At 36.2% G+C, this 15328-nt stretch overlaps 1 protein-coding gene across 5 annotated transcripts in view; it reads left to right on the top strand.

Annotated features, from left to right (window-relative positions):
- The window catches only part of FRY (FRY microtubule binding protein), a 241890-nt gene that overhangs the window by 169854 nt on the left and 56708 nt on the right, over positions 1-15328 (top strand). For all 5 annotated transcript variants that reach the window (XM_021378243.1, XM_021378227.1, XM_021378219.1 and 2 more), the window contains 8 exons: positions 712-866; positions 3086-3185; positions 3497-3668; positions 5411-5667; positions 6631-6777; positions 9996-10164; positions 10901-10991; positions 13581-13663. In XM_021378243.1, the coding sequence (XP_021233918.1) occupies positions 712-866; positions 3086-3185; positions 3497-3668; positions 5411-5667; positions 6631-6777; positions 9996-10164; positions 10901-10991; positions 13581-13663 (1174 nt within the window). The remainder of the gene's footprint in view (positions 1-711; positions 867-3085; positions 3186-3496; positions 3669-5410; positions 5668-6630; positions 6778-9995; positions 10165-10900; positions 10992-13580; positions 13664-15328) is intronic.

Here is a 15328-nt window from a genome sequence, read left to right as displayed (position 1 = left end):
TTAAATATCATTTGCCATCTTTACAAGTAGTTAACTGCACTTGTCGGAATACGAATAGTCATTAGTGTTTGGTCTTCCACTACTGTCCTCTACTTAAGGAGAACAAAGGCGTAGTCCAAGCCTCAGCACAACGCATTTGTTGCTGTGGCGATGCCTTGATTAAGGTGATACAATGTCTGCAGGGAGAGTTCATATCACTGTCAGATCATTTGGTATAGGTGGATTGAGCAGATGAGTTTTCACATCCACAGATTTACAAAAGATGCTATTTTTCTTTTCCTGCCTTGCATCTGTTAGTCAAAAAAATAATGAACATGGAAGTGTGTTATTTGTTGGAACTCAGATAAAGTAGGAGATAAACATTGAAAAGATTAGATAACCAATATATATGGAAGTTGACCAAGAACATGTATCAAATGTGGCTTAGCTCTAGTCCAAAGATTTTGCTGTTTTCCATGCTTGATTTTGGAAACCTCCTTTGAAAATGTATTTCATTTATGTTGTCATTGTACATAAGTTTTTAATTGAGGAGTACTGAAAACTGAGCCACATTTCAACTGCTCTATCCCTAGTATAAGCTCATGATAAATTTTCTGATTTCTTTTTACTTGAATACTGTATTTTCCCCTTGTTCTGCTTACGTTGCCCTAAAAATTCTAGGTAACATTTTCATTTCACCAATCATGTTTTGACATGCGTTTATATTCTCAGGTTCATCAGCTTGGATGTGAAGTTGTAGTCTTGCTGCTGGAATTGAATCCTGATCAAATTAATCTCTTCAACTGGGCTATAGATCGATGTTATACTGGATCCTACCAGCTTGCCTCTGGATGTTTCAAAGCAATTGCAACTGTGTGTGGAAGCAGGTACTCATTAATTTCTAATTATATGTATGTAATATGTTACAGCAGACCTATAAAATCAGGTTTCCTATTTCTGAAACAATGTGTCTAGTGATATGTTGTGTATTTCCGCTCTTTGCTGGTATGCGCAGATTTAAATTATCTCCAAAATGAAAAGTAGTGTTTTTATTGGTAAACCTGCTTCATGTTGGTTGCTCTTCTGGTTTGTTGTGCGTGAAGGACAAAGAAGGAAAACAATGGTTTGAGTGAAGGGATAAAGGAGAAATATGCATGGGCAAAATGGGCAAAATGACTAAATATGCCTTAAAGAGTGGGGAAACTGGGCTACAGTATTCCTGCCAAAATGCCTAAAGTCATGTGTGGCCAACTGGCAGGCTCTCCTACACATCCACTGAAAAAGTCGTTTCTGTGAAATTTGCTGCTTATGGAAGAAAGGGTTTAATTCTGCATTTTGGCATAGTGTGCCATGCTGTCTTTGCAGATGCACTCATTTCACAGTTGTAACAGCGCAGGCAGGATCACTTCCAGGATTTCAGTGATCAGACTTCACTGCAGCCACCTCAGCTGCCTATACGCTTTAAAATGTAAAGAAAATTGAAGGTTCAGCTTGTGTTATAAAGAATTGTTAGTCACATTATATCATCTCAAACAACTCTTGGGCACTGTATTGCTTTACTTCCATGATTCTGGAAACAAGGCGATGTGCCTGTTAGAAGTTGCTGCTATTGTGTATGTGTTTGAAATCTGCGGTATTTTTATGCTATTTTCCTCAGAAAGATACAAAATAACCACAACGTTGTAATTTGCAATATGGACCTCATTTCAAAAGATTTTTCATGTTTTTTTCATTTATTAGAAAAAAGTTCTAAGTGTTATTAGCTTGAAAATAATTATTTTGTTCTTTTTCTAACTTGCTTTAATTTGATTAGTTTACCTGTTACTTTTCTGTGGTCTGATACCACTGCTGCTAATACAAAACAAGCACAAGCTACAAGATGCAAAAAGAAAATAGTGTTTTGTGTCAGGGCTTCATATTTTTTTAATCTTTTCAAGACGTTTGCAAAAAAAGAAAAGAATTTGACAAGATGCATGATCAGCTGATTTCAACAGAGAAATGTGTGAGATATAGGAAATCAAGACAAGTCAAGTATTTTAGAATTTATTTTATGTTGTTCTTACAGGAACAACCAAACTAGATATTGCATTATATTGAGATTTCAAAAATCTGAATTGAATTTTGCATTTGCAAATTCTAAGATGCTTTTTTTGTTTAACAAATGCATAAATAAATCATTTCTTCAGCCAGTCTTCTCTCTTCAGATTGTGTTACCGTGTGCCACTGCGTCCTAAGAACTAATCATTCCCATGCCTACAGTAAAAATTGAGTGTGATCTGTGTAAACTTATTTGAAGGGAAAGCCTGATTATGAAGTTGAGGATTTTTATTAATACTTGAACCCTGGTTTGCTTTTCCTCTATCATCAATTTTGTCTGCATAGAGAGACCACTGTTGAAACTGCTTGTAAAATGAGCACTATTTCATTGTTGATGTCTGTTTTTCTACAAAGAAAAAAATGCTCCGTGGCTTTCAATTTATGGTCCTCACATGTATTGCTTCTGTTGTCATATTATACATAGCATGTTCTGGAAGCCACTCCTGTGGTGAACAATTATGAAGGTATATTCTGTTAATATTACAGTTACAGTAAATGTTGACTTAGTGGACGTTCTCAAGCAGTTTTTGTTTTTACTCTTTGAATACAATTTTGATAGAATTCCTAACGTGTGTGTATGTACACGTGGTGATAGTGTCTTTTCTTCAAAGAGGCCATTATAATTGCAGCTTGCTTTAGCAAGCACTTTATCCCTAGAAATTTTGTGCTAGCCATCTCCTCTCCTCTTCTAGAAGCAGCTTACGTTATAAATTAAGGTGAATTGACAGCTAGAGAAACAGATATTGCGTTTTTCTCTGTGGGTAACTCAGTGCATTCCTAAGCATTAGTCTAAGGTAATTATAAATAATCCCTTCTTTCTTCCAGTTCACCAGATGGCCCTTTGATCAAACAGCGTGTGTTCATAAGAACTCCCTTTCCCATATTCTGGTGACAGAACAGAGAAAAGGAAGATGACATTCTCATTAGGCCATATTACACACTAAATCAGACTGAATATAATCTGCATTCCCTACCAACATTCATGAAAATCTGCTGTTTATTCTTCTAGGAACTATCCTTTTGATATCGTGACGCTTTTAAACTTGGTGCTGTTCAAGGCATCTGACACCAACAGAGAGATTTATGAAATTTCCATGCAACTTATGCAGGCATGTATCAGCTACTTTTTTAAAAAACAACCAAATGTGTGTGTCCTGCTGTCTTTTTTTTTAACGTGTGTGTGAGCTTCTTGAAAAGTACTGTTTATTTGCTTTTTAGCTTTGTTTTAAAAATAAACAATTTATTTTATCTTGGCTTTAGATATTCAGGGGAATATTTATGTAAAAATTAATGGGGAAAGATATGATCTTTCAGATTTGGAGCATGTAGATCATTCTGTGACATCTAAGCTTGAAGTTCTGACATTTTCTGAGTCAATGAATTTCACTTTATCATTATGTTTTCTTTTTCTCTTTCATAGATTCTTGAATCAAAGCTTTTTGTTTATTCAAAAAAGGTAGCTGAGCAAAGACCAGGCAGTATTTTGTATGGTACACATGGTCCATTGCCACCTCTTTATAGTGTCTCACTTGCCCTTCTTTCACATGAACTAGCAAGGATGTATCCTGAACTTACCCTTCCACTTTTTTCAGGTATCTGTATCTATTTTACTTACTACCTTCCTTACATTTTTGTAGAAATAGTAGACTACTAAGATATTTCCATCTGTGAACAACAATTCTGTTTATAGATTTAGCTTGACCTGGTTTTGATCTGTTTCAGGTGAAATCGGATTGAGCAATGTAACATATATTTCCTACAGGTACTTATATAAGGTACAGAATATTTGAAAACCTCAGCTGGGAGTTGTTGTTCCACTTGTGTCACTTTCAGGTAGCTTTGAGATTACAAGAGCCCCAGATAAGTTAAAGTGACATTGGCAAACTCTACTGTAATGAGTTCTTCTGTTAAGCGCAGCGATTCTTGGCCTAGATTTGTTTATATAAACGATAGTTGTGAGGATGGAATTCTTCACTCCATATGCACATTACTTTAACATTGGGAAGATTGTTTGCCTGTGTCCACGTAACATTTACCAGATTTTCAAATCGTTCTGAAAGAGGGATCTCCACCTGTGGTTATTTGCCACATCTGCCAGTCTTTATTATCATTTTAATTTTATCAGAAATACATTGTGTCAGGGTTATTGAGAAAGATGTCGAAGAATCAGACCTGCAGGAGGACCATTCCATTCCTGGGAACAACTACATTTTGAGACCTGTCTGTCTGTCTTACTCCATCTGATGTTTTGCTCTAGTTTTGAAATACAGGAATGCAATGTCTGTCATCATGGAAATTCTTACTGGATCTTAAAATCGCTTTGTGTTGTTTTTACTCAGTGTGCGGTGACTGGAAGAAGGAATAAAGGAGTAATATGTCATCCAGTTCTTACTGCACAAGATCCCATGAGTTATAAATTAATTGAAGAAGGGAAATTCTGATGGCTTGTCTATCTTATAAAAGCAAATGTTGGTCGTTAGTGTTGTTATCTATTCTTGTTGCTGTAGTAGCTAAGTTGTTTAATAGAACTCAGATACACAGTACGTATCAGAGCCCCTTTCTATACATCTAGATTCTAATTTATGTCTTGAATATTTTTTGAAGAAAGACAATGAGAAAAGAAAGGAAATGTTAACTGTACCGATTTTACAGAAGAATTCTAGTAAAGAGAACTAATGTGGTTCACTTTGGCAGGAAGCCTGTCAGTGTGTTTCTTATCACAGATTTCCCAAATCCCTCTCCCTTACAGTGTCAGTTCTGTAAACCGTGTATGGCACTTTATACAGCACTCAGAGTGGCAACCACCTGTGAATTTTACAGGAAATAAGATTCTTGCAAGATATTTTTGTAAACTCAATATAATAAGTGCCCTATAATTTGAACTATAGCTTAGACAAATGGAGTCTAACGGGACACTGTAATTCTGCAGAACACTTTCTGTAGTTTTCTGTAATTCCTCAAAAACTCTTGAAATTCTAGAATAGCAGCCAATACCTGAATTATCGTCTTTCCTCTTTGCTGACGTCTGTTTCACTTAGTATATAAGATGGTGTGAGAACGCTGTAACTGGTGGTGACTTTCTGTATCCAAACTCTGATAGCCCGAACTGTTTTAGAACTGTGTTAGTTATTTTAGACAGAAGACTTGACCAATTTCTTGCTGTTGTTAGCATTAAGTTTCTGTTCTTGAAGTACATGCTTTTGTATGCTTCTGGTTTGGAAGGTTAAAGCCATCAGGTGGTTTAATACTCATCAGGAATCTGATTTGAACTCTATATATGTAAGGTTTCCTTCGTAAGTTAATATGTCATCCTTTTAAACTTCTACTATTTTAGAGGTAAGCCAGCGATTTCCATCAACACATCCAAATGGAAGACAAATTATGCTTACCTATCTGCTACCATGGCTTCATAATATTGAACTTGTAGACAACAGACTGCTCCTCCCTGGTTCAAGCCCTACCACTCCAGAAGATGAACTAAAGGACAAGGATGGGGAAGATTCAGTCACAAGTGGACTTAAAGGCAATGGTTGGGGCTCTCCTGAGGCTACCTCATTGGTTCTTAATAATCTCATGTATATGACAGCAAAGGTAAAATAAGTAAATAAATAAGACCCTATAAAGCAATTTCCAAAATATTCCAACTTTAATTTTGTAAGCAAAACATACCTTCTTGCATCTGATACCAAAAATTTTGCACTGCAACTATCTGTATTAGTCTGAAACAAACTCCTTGAGAATGAGACGAGAATGTATACATCCATACTGCATAGCAGTTGGCTCAGGATCTCTTCTTTGCCCCATGTTGAAGCCCTGTAACTAAACCAGAACTATTGTTTTGTGTGCTTGAAGTAATGTAGGGGCTATATCACCAGAACAGTTTTTGGTATTTGCTCTGTATCCAAGGGCGTGATATTCAGTCATTAATGATCTGCTAGTACAGAGTCTCTAGAATATTGTTAGAGGAATTCTATGGAGTGAAAAAAGGGTATTCTATGGGATGTGTTGTTGGATGTGTTGAGGTTTCACCTTTACCACCCACCAACAGTTCCTCAAGTAAGTTGTTTCCAAAAACATAGTTTTGTTCCAAAGTAAATGAGTGTGCTTTCTTCAGACAAAGCTGCTGCTTTCCAAGGTGGAAGCTACAAGCTGTTTAATCCTTCCTTTTGCTAGGGTTTATGTAGGACAGAAGACCAAATTACTCAATACTGTAGAGACTAAAACAGATGTAGATATGCAGAAGAGCTTCATTTCCTTGAATAACTATAAAGATGAAACCCAGTGAACTGCTGGATCACCTTTTGAATGTACATTCCTGGGGGAAAAAAGAAGTTTAATCCTTTTGTGGATCTGAATCTAAATACTTTTAAATAGAATGTATGTTCCCAAGTCTGTCAAGTGGTTACTGAAAGCACCATTTTGTCACTTGTTCCAGTGTTTTACTGTCAGTATTGCATGAGAAAATGCTCAAAAATGGCATACCTTCAGTTTGGAGGTCTGCATATTTATATCCTACATACATTTCAAGAAATGTGTTCCTATGATCTCTTGCAGTATGGAGATGAAATTCCTGGACCAGAGATGGAAAACGTCTGGAATGCTTTGGCCAACAATGAAAAATGGAGTAACAACCTTAGGATAACACTGCAGTTTCTCATTAGTTTGTGTGGCGTTAGTAGCGATACCATCCTTTTACCTTATGTAAGTTCTTGCACTTTATTTACTATTGGTTACATGGGTTTTAATGAAGAAAACAGCTGTCACCTGTAGAAAATGAATTTCTGTTTCATGATTAAGAAGTACCTATGCATTGCGTAGCACACTGTGCAAATTAAATCGAGTAAATAAATGAGCCAAGAAACTGAGACTGAAAAAAGGGAATGAATAGTGAGAATCTCAGTCTTTACCAGTGGAGCACACCTCATATCAAACGAGAGGTGTGCTCCCTGCAAGCAAGGACCGTCTTTGCTGTGTAAGGACTGACCATAAATTACCAAAATTGATGAAAAAAAAAATAAAATCTTTTTTTTCATGTCAGAATTGCATAAAAACATGCAATTTACATACATATTTAAAATTTTATTAATTAGGCAGAATGACTTGTCAAAAGTTAAGTAACTTGCATGAAAAATAAAGGAAAGTAAAAATAGTGCACACTTAAAATTTTTCTCAGTTGGCATTTAGCTTACACTACTATTAGATAAATTTTGAAAGTCATATAAGCAATGGAAAAACACTTTTAAGGAAGTGTTACTTTCTCTTCTCTAGCAGAATATGTCTTCCTGTGGGATTTATCAAGAGGAACAGCATACCTAACCTTTATAAGCTCTTCAACATATCAGCTTTTGCCTTTGCATAGCTGTTATGAGCTGTATAATTGTTCCTGCAGAGTACAAGTCAAACTGTGCAGGATATTGTTATTATTTAAGTTAAAATAAAATCGTGGTTGTCTGAGAAAAGCAAGATAGTCCCATTCCCATGCCTCATTGCTCAGTTGCTGGGAGAAAGAGAATCTAAATTTAGTAAATTTTCCAAGACGATGACAATATACTGTTTTATTAGTCCCTTTCTGATAATTTCTGCAAAATAAATTAGAAATGAATATTGAAGTAATCAAACTTACCTAAAAAGCCTTGTTTACAGTTGCTAAAATAACATTTTTCTTCAAGTGTTTATGCTGACTGCTAAGTATAATGGAACAAAGGAAATATGGAAGACCATAAAAAAAAAAATTGAGATGTTGTTTATGCATCATAGACATCCTATTGGTTTCCATTCATTTGGAGGGCTTACTGATCCATATTATCCATTCAGTAGAAGTATAAAGTATGTGCAAAATCAGTTGTACTCAGCTAATCAAGAGAAAAGATTTGAAGGTGGGGTACCTGTGAGAATAAGCTCAATGTTAATATGAGTAGAAGATAATGGAGTTGTTTCCAAATACCTTGAGGGTATCGAAGATCTTTCCATGAGTTGTGAGCTTTCAACACGTCCTTTTTCCAAAAGTATTGCCATCCCACAGCTTTAAGCAGTCTACCTCAACTCCCCTTATTACTCATAGCACCCATCCTACTTTCATCAAGTCTTTCTAAACCCTCTTCTCCGATTTTGCAAAATCTGAAAAAGTTTTCAACTTCTGCAGGAACATAAAGCCTCACTGTGCTTGTGAATTGCCCTTTAATTCTAACTTTGTCTGGAGTAGGAGAATATACCAAGCTTATCACACGCATCTGCTCAGTGTTTTGATAATGCCCAGGAGTTTACAGATAAGAAATTGTATTTGACTGTGTTAACTCTTCAAGACTGCTGATACCATAAACATGTATCTCCAATTAGCATATAGATAGCAGATACAGTTTTGCAACTAAAGATAATTCAAGCATTTTATCAGCACTGTTCCAGCTCACCTGGGCTCAAAAGATCATGCAGTTGCAAGATTGCCAGTTTACCCAGTTCTTTTTTGGAGCCCGCTTTATCCCAAGGCAGTCACCAGCTGCGTCATGCCTTCAGCCATCTGTTCTGCCTATGTGAGCTCAAGCCAAAAGCCTTCCTTCTTTTTTTTCTTCATTATTATTTTGTCAAGCAGCTAAATTCATTGTTTCATCTTCTATACTTGCACCTTCTTTAAGCATTCTTTTCCCAGTGCCCTAATGTACATTGCTCAGCTGTTCTTTCTTTCACATGTGTGCTGAAAAACTTCTTACAATATTTACAATTCAGAAAACTCTTCAGCAGAGACCTTTTCTATAGAGAATGTGACTCCTTCTGGTGAGAAAGCAGTTGGTTGTGGCACCATGAGCCCAACTAGAAACAAGCCTCCAAAAGGAAATGGACTTGTATCTGGAAAGTCCTTGGGAAAGTATAGCATGGAAGGGTAAAACAGACTATGAATGTCCATTTTCTCTACTTAAAAAAAATAAAAAATAAAAGGAAAATAAAAACAGTGAAAGAGAAGCAGCAGGAAGTTATAAATAAGGAATTATTTATAAGAACAGCAATACCTGGTGAGGTCAAAAGTCAATTCAATACCATGTACTAGCATTGTTATAAGTATCTGTTCAGGGACATCTTTAAAAACAAGAAGGCAAGCAGAGAAGAGTGCTTCTCCATATAGTTTCCCAGCTCCAGCAGTTTATGAAAGAAAATGGTTTTGAGCCAGAGATAGTCCTTGTTTTTAATAGCCATCAACATTTTCAGCCTAGTTTTATGTCAGTATCTGAATAGTCTACATTGCTGCTGTGCATACACTGGAGTTTGAGGCTTTGTTAAATAATACAGAAGGTGTCTTTACCAGAATTTCTGTAAGTGATGCTCTCAGATTTTTCAAATCAGGTTGCATGAAGCCTACATACACAGTTGCTCTGCTGTCTTCCCATGTTCTGCTACTTTAGTTGCAGATACAAGTAGCTACTGAGAGCCTGACCTACTCTTTGTGGCTACAGCTACCTATCTTTAACATCAACCATATCTAGAAAGGAAGTTTTGGGTGAATGTAGCTTTCTAGATGAGAACTTTGCTCTGTGCAAGATAGTAAGACTCATCTCCAAAAGCAATCACATATAATTAAATTGTAAGCATTATCAGAATCAATGCTGATATCCTTAAATGATGGGTACAGCGTTAGTTGGCTTTCTGTATATATGTTACAAATTATATATCTGAACAGATGATGTGTGGATGGTAACCAAAACCTCTCAGGTAGTTAGAACACAGATTTGCTCAGGTGGGGAAGTGATCTTGAAATCAAAGCAAGCAATTGTATTTCTCTGTGAATAAGAAGGATGCAGTTGTGTGGTTGTGTGTCTGACCAGCAGTAACATTTGTATTCTGTATATTTTCAGCACTGCAGTGTATGATGTATTTATTTCTTTAGAAATTCACTTCGGACAGAGTTTAATAACTGAAATTTTCTTCTCTAGATAAAAAAGGTTGCAATATATCTATGTCGCAATAATACGATTCAAACAATGGAGGAGCTTCTTTTTGAGCTGCAGCAAACTGACCCCGTGAACCCAATAGTCCAGCACTGTGATAATCCTCCATTTTACCGTTTTGCTGCCAGTAACAAGGCCTCAGCTGCAGCTTCTGGTATGACCTAAGTATACTTTTCAGTTGTGTTTTCTGCTCTTTCCAGTCACCAGGTCTTTGAAAAAAAGTTTCCAAGTTACTTTTGCACCCGTTCAGATGTGTGTATATATAAATTGCAAGTTTCCAGGTTTTGTCGCGCATCTAAATTACAGTTCCTTTTAATTCCTAATGTTGCATAAGTTTTGTAAATGTACATTTAATTCTTTCGACTATTTTAATAGTATACTTTTAATATTTGGTACAGTTCGGAATTCATGAGGTGGTTCTTCTATCACTATTACTAGTTTCACAGAATGAGAAGGCATCACTAGTGCTGTCATTGGTGATGAAGCAACAGATTCTGCTGAAAACTGAGAAGTTCAACCATGTGGCAGTTCCATTTTCAAAGGCCTGTGGCTATTTCAGTCTCTGATAGCCAACGCTACCCAAGGCACTCACCCCAAATTCAACCTTGCCAATGTTTTGCCAGGTTCTTGAGGTCACCTGTGAATGAGCATAGGCCAAAGAGTTGAAGAGCATCACTGTGTTAATCTGCCTCTCGAAGCATGTAAACTGCAGGTCATTCAGCCACACAAGCAGATCAGTTTCTGTAGAGGTGGCAGTGTTTGTGCAAATATTATATTAGCAGCATGATCGCTTTGGCTGTGACTACTGAAGAAATTAAAGTTATATGTTTTTATTTGCGTGTACTGTCTGCTGCACATAACACGTTTGCTTATTGACATCTCGTATACAGGAACCACCTCAAGCAGTAACACTGTTATAGCTGGCCAAGATAGTTTTCCTGATGTAGAAGAGAACAGAGTTGTGAAAGAGACTGATGAAAGGTTTGTGACTTCTTTTTCTCCAAAATGTGTGCATTTTCCTGGTGTAAGGGTTGTATCTTGGGCAAAGTTACGCTTATTTTGTGAAAACTCCTGATGCTTAGAAAGATCCTAAGTGGCAGTGTCTTAGTAAGACCATTTTTAAATGAGCACATGTAAAATAAAGCTGTTTACATGGTTCTAGTTCCTGACTGTTGTGTAATAAATACATGGCAGTGAAACATCTGTTAAACCTCCACTGAACAAACTGTGCTATGTGGATCATGTTTTCATAGGAATTATCTGCAAAGAAGAGAGAAAATCAATGAATCTGTAGGAAATTATGTATATTAAAGTATTTATTAAAAATCAGGTTAGATCATACCTTTTTATTTCACATACAACAAGTGAAATGTACCTTGGAGATTTGTGTCCATGATTGCTCCATTTTTCTGGACAAAGTGTTTTGCAGAGGAAAATGATGTAAAATATTTTGCTTATCAACCATGAGCTCAGTCTTTTAATACATAATAGCACATGCTGACAAGTGGTGAAGGAGTAAATGCAAAGCTTGAAGCCCATCTAATTCTCAAACACAGACATGCATTTTTGTCTCACTGAAACCTTCTTATTTTTGTAAGAGAACTTGTAATGAATTCTAATAGCATTTATTAGTAAGTGTTTTAGTATTACATTACCTGTTGCTCCTGATAGTGACTAGTATCATTTCATTAGTCCAATCCACCTGTTAGAGTATCAGGCTTAATGGTACAGAAACAGTTACATGAGGGAATTTTTCTGTCCTTCAGACTATATACTGTATGTGTGCACGTTTGTGTGTGTATAGAGTTAGATTTCTTTTTAGTTGAATTGCAGATAAGTTGAATAAATTTCATTTCCTGGCTTACTTCAAATCTAACTATGTTTTCAGTGTTTCTTATCTGATATGAATTATATAAAAGAAGGGTTTTGATACTTAAATCTGCCAGAGACTATATGATAAAACTCAGATAATAATGTGAAATAATCTGTTAGAATTCCTTGCTGCCATTTACATTATCAAAGATGGTAGAAATGGTAAACGTGTCTGTACAAACCAAACTGTCAGTCTTAGAACGTCCAAGGCGTATTAAATGATGTTTACAGAATGTAATAGATTGTAAGCCAACTATTCTCATAAATGTAGGCACTTCTGGAATAACACAAAACTAATCAAACAACCTGGCTGTTTTTATGTTGAAGCAATATAATGTGAAATGAAAGGCTTGAAGTATCTCTCAGTGATCTGGAATTTTTTGTGTGTGCAAGTTCAGCACTGTCTTGGGTTTTAGCATAGCTTAGCAAGATAGTACTGCATTAACTTTAGTTGTAATGTTTAAGTTTTTGACAGATAGTATAATATTATATCAATGCCTGTCATCTTAAATAGTGAGTCACGTTTGTAATATCACTCTGTGTTGGAGAGCTTTAGAGGGTATGTTTGTTCAAAAAATCTGCCCTGCACTCAAGCTATTTCTATGGCCTGTATTCTTCACTTGTTTCATATCAGATAGTTTCTCTCTACATATTTCTCCATGATTTTTTCCTTAATTTTATTATACTTTTATCTTTTCCATCATTTTAGGTATGCCAGATAAATATATCAGTAATTGTCAGTTCGTATGTATTTACTAAGTGTACATATTAAAATATAGGAGAACTAGATAATGGAAAGACAGCAAAATCAAGATGGCTTACGATGCATTTTTGTCACATCCACAGAGACTTTATTGTGCCCTGATGAGACTGTCTGCTTTGAAAATTTTATAATATACGAATGGATGATTAAATGTCCTGCAGTATGTGTGCACATTATTAGTAAGAAATTGTATGAATGTTGCAGAGAGAACCTTCAAGCTTCTTTTGTTTGATAAAATTCTTTTAACACAGTTAATTTCCTACCTTTGCATAAACTGTCGTGTTTTACATCATCTCTGGTGTGAGCCTCCAGCATGGCTCCTCTCAGTGCCACTTCAGGCCTGATGACACTGACAGCACAAGCAGGTGAAGGAAGCAGCAGTACAAAGTGTGTTTGTCACGGCACATTTGAGGACAGTTGCAGTTTGTTCTGTCTTTAATATTCCATGACGACTCTGCTTGACACACTCTTGCAGTTCCTGGATTATCCTACTGAAGGATTATCTGCTGCCATTCTTGTTGCTTTGATAGTTATGTGGGCTTGACATTGGACTATTAAGTCAATTACTGGTTTAGCATTTTGCCAGAATTTTGCCCACAAACATGGGCTGTGACAAAACACTCGCTGTAAACAGCTTACATCCAGTCCAACCTCAGCACGGTTTCTTGCTTCAAGAAAAGCAGCCATGTGCAACATGAGCATTCCCTCTGCTAAATTTTAAAAGCTCATGACCCAGCAGCACTTTTTTAGAACTTCTCAGAAAAGCCTTGTAAGAGTCTGCTTTTATGAAAATAACATTGTGTTCAAATTTCTGTCTACTCCCATATAAAAGTGAACGCATGAGGAAATGTTTTCTTTGTAAAGTAAGCACATACACTCGGCCCAGATGTTCGATGTCAGTATGTTTTTAATGAAGATTTTTCTTGTATTTGAAGGTTCAGTAATGTAGTCAGAGCACATACTCGACTAGAATCAAGGTACAGCAATAGCTCCGGAGGATCTTACGATGATGACAAAAGTAAGTTCTGTTATTCAATTTGATTAAAGTTCTGCTGTTTGGTGGGAGAGGAAAACATTCTTCTAACAGTGGGAGGCTCTCTGTTTAACTTCTGTGTAAACAGCAGTGTAGCATCAACATAAAGAGAGTGTCCCCATTTTACCTTCATACGTCATTTATTTCCTTCATTTAATTTCAGTCAAACCTACTTAAAGGCAAGAGAACTTTACTGAAGGCAGTAACAGAGAATTCTCCAGTCGGTAACACAGTGAACCGTACATAGCAAGGTGAAAAACATCCCAGAGCATTGCAGCAAGTACTTTGAATTGCTCCTTTTACCAGCATTTCCCTCCAATTCAAGTACTATTATATGAGCATGAAGAAAAGATTTAGTAATTTCCAAAACAAAGCCTTACCTTTTTTAGATTATCTCTGCTGTCTGCAACCAATTTCTAATACAATATGTAAAACTGTGATAGATTGGAGAATGAAATAGGGCTCCTAAGCACAGTTGTTCTTCACAGTGTATTTCTGTTGAGCAGATTGTAAATAGACCCTTGAATCTCAGAAGAGATTCCATAGGAAACCAAGATATTTCCATCAACTATTGAATTACATATTTGCTATTGGGATAATCTGATTTCTGAAGTGAATCATAAAGAAGCCAATCTATAGAGTTCATTTAGGACCTAACCAAATATATAAAGACAAGATTTTCTTATAAACATTCACTTCTGTCATAATTAAGTCAGGTGAAATAATATAGAGGCCATAATGTGTTTCCTTGGTGCTAAGGTCACCAGCTGGGGATGGTATTTTGACATAAAAAGTAAAAGAGTTTACATATTCTTCCAGAAAAATAATTTTTGTCAGTACTTTCTGTAAAACATCAAAATAGGCGTATTTTAACTGTATCAATAACTATTTTTCATAATTAGGAAGTACAGTGTTTACAAAATACTGCATATGTACATTCTGCAGTATTTCAATACACATAGGAAGTGCTCAATGTATTAAACTCATCGGGTTTTACTACAGTTATCTGGTTCTCATAATTGTCTTCAAGTGCTGCAGTTATTAAATTTCTTCAGCAGATGTTAATTGGAGTGCCAGCACTAATCCGATCTGCGTGAGCAACCTTTCAAAACAGAAAATGTTTTGGTTATCAGAACATTCCTCACAAGTAGCTGGTTTTGACAAGGGCTTTTGGTAATAACAAGAATTAAAGTGCTGCAATTTTCTTTGGGTCTTTTGGAACTTCTCCTCCAGCCACTGCTGAAATGCTTCTTCTTGCCTGCACCTGCAGACCTTATAGGAATGGGGGTTCTTTCCACAAATATGTGAATACCTAGATGTAAAATGAAAATCTTTTCACTTAGCTGCTGACATGTATATAGACCTCTGAATAGAAATTAATTCTTGTATCGTTTGTCAAGCTGGAATATAAATAATGCAACCTCCATTAAGAAAGTGCAGCTTGCTCACTTGGGCAGGCAGCCCAGGCCTCCAAGGATCTGGTGGTATAGCCTCACCCTTCTCTCAGTCTGCTTGAGCATATATGCAGAGCTGAAGATATAAATAGGAAACGCACTCCTCCAAGACAGGGACTCTCTTGTTCAGGAAAAGTTAAGGTGCAAAATGCTTTTTTTTTTTTTTTTTTTAGTGTGGATTTTATGAAGCAGTTTT

This window comes from Numida meleagris, chromosome 1 (genome assembly GCF_002078875.1).
Source record: "Numida meleagris isolate 19003 breed g44 Domestic line chromosome 1, NumMel1.0, whole genome shotgun sequence".
Classification (NCBI taxonomy): Eukaryota; Metazoa; Chordata; class Aves; order Galliformes; family Numididae; genus Numida; species Numida meleagris.
The sequence above is the reverse complement of the archived record's forward strand: the minus strand, read 5'-3'. Positions and strand labels throughout refer to the sequence as shown.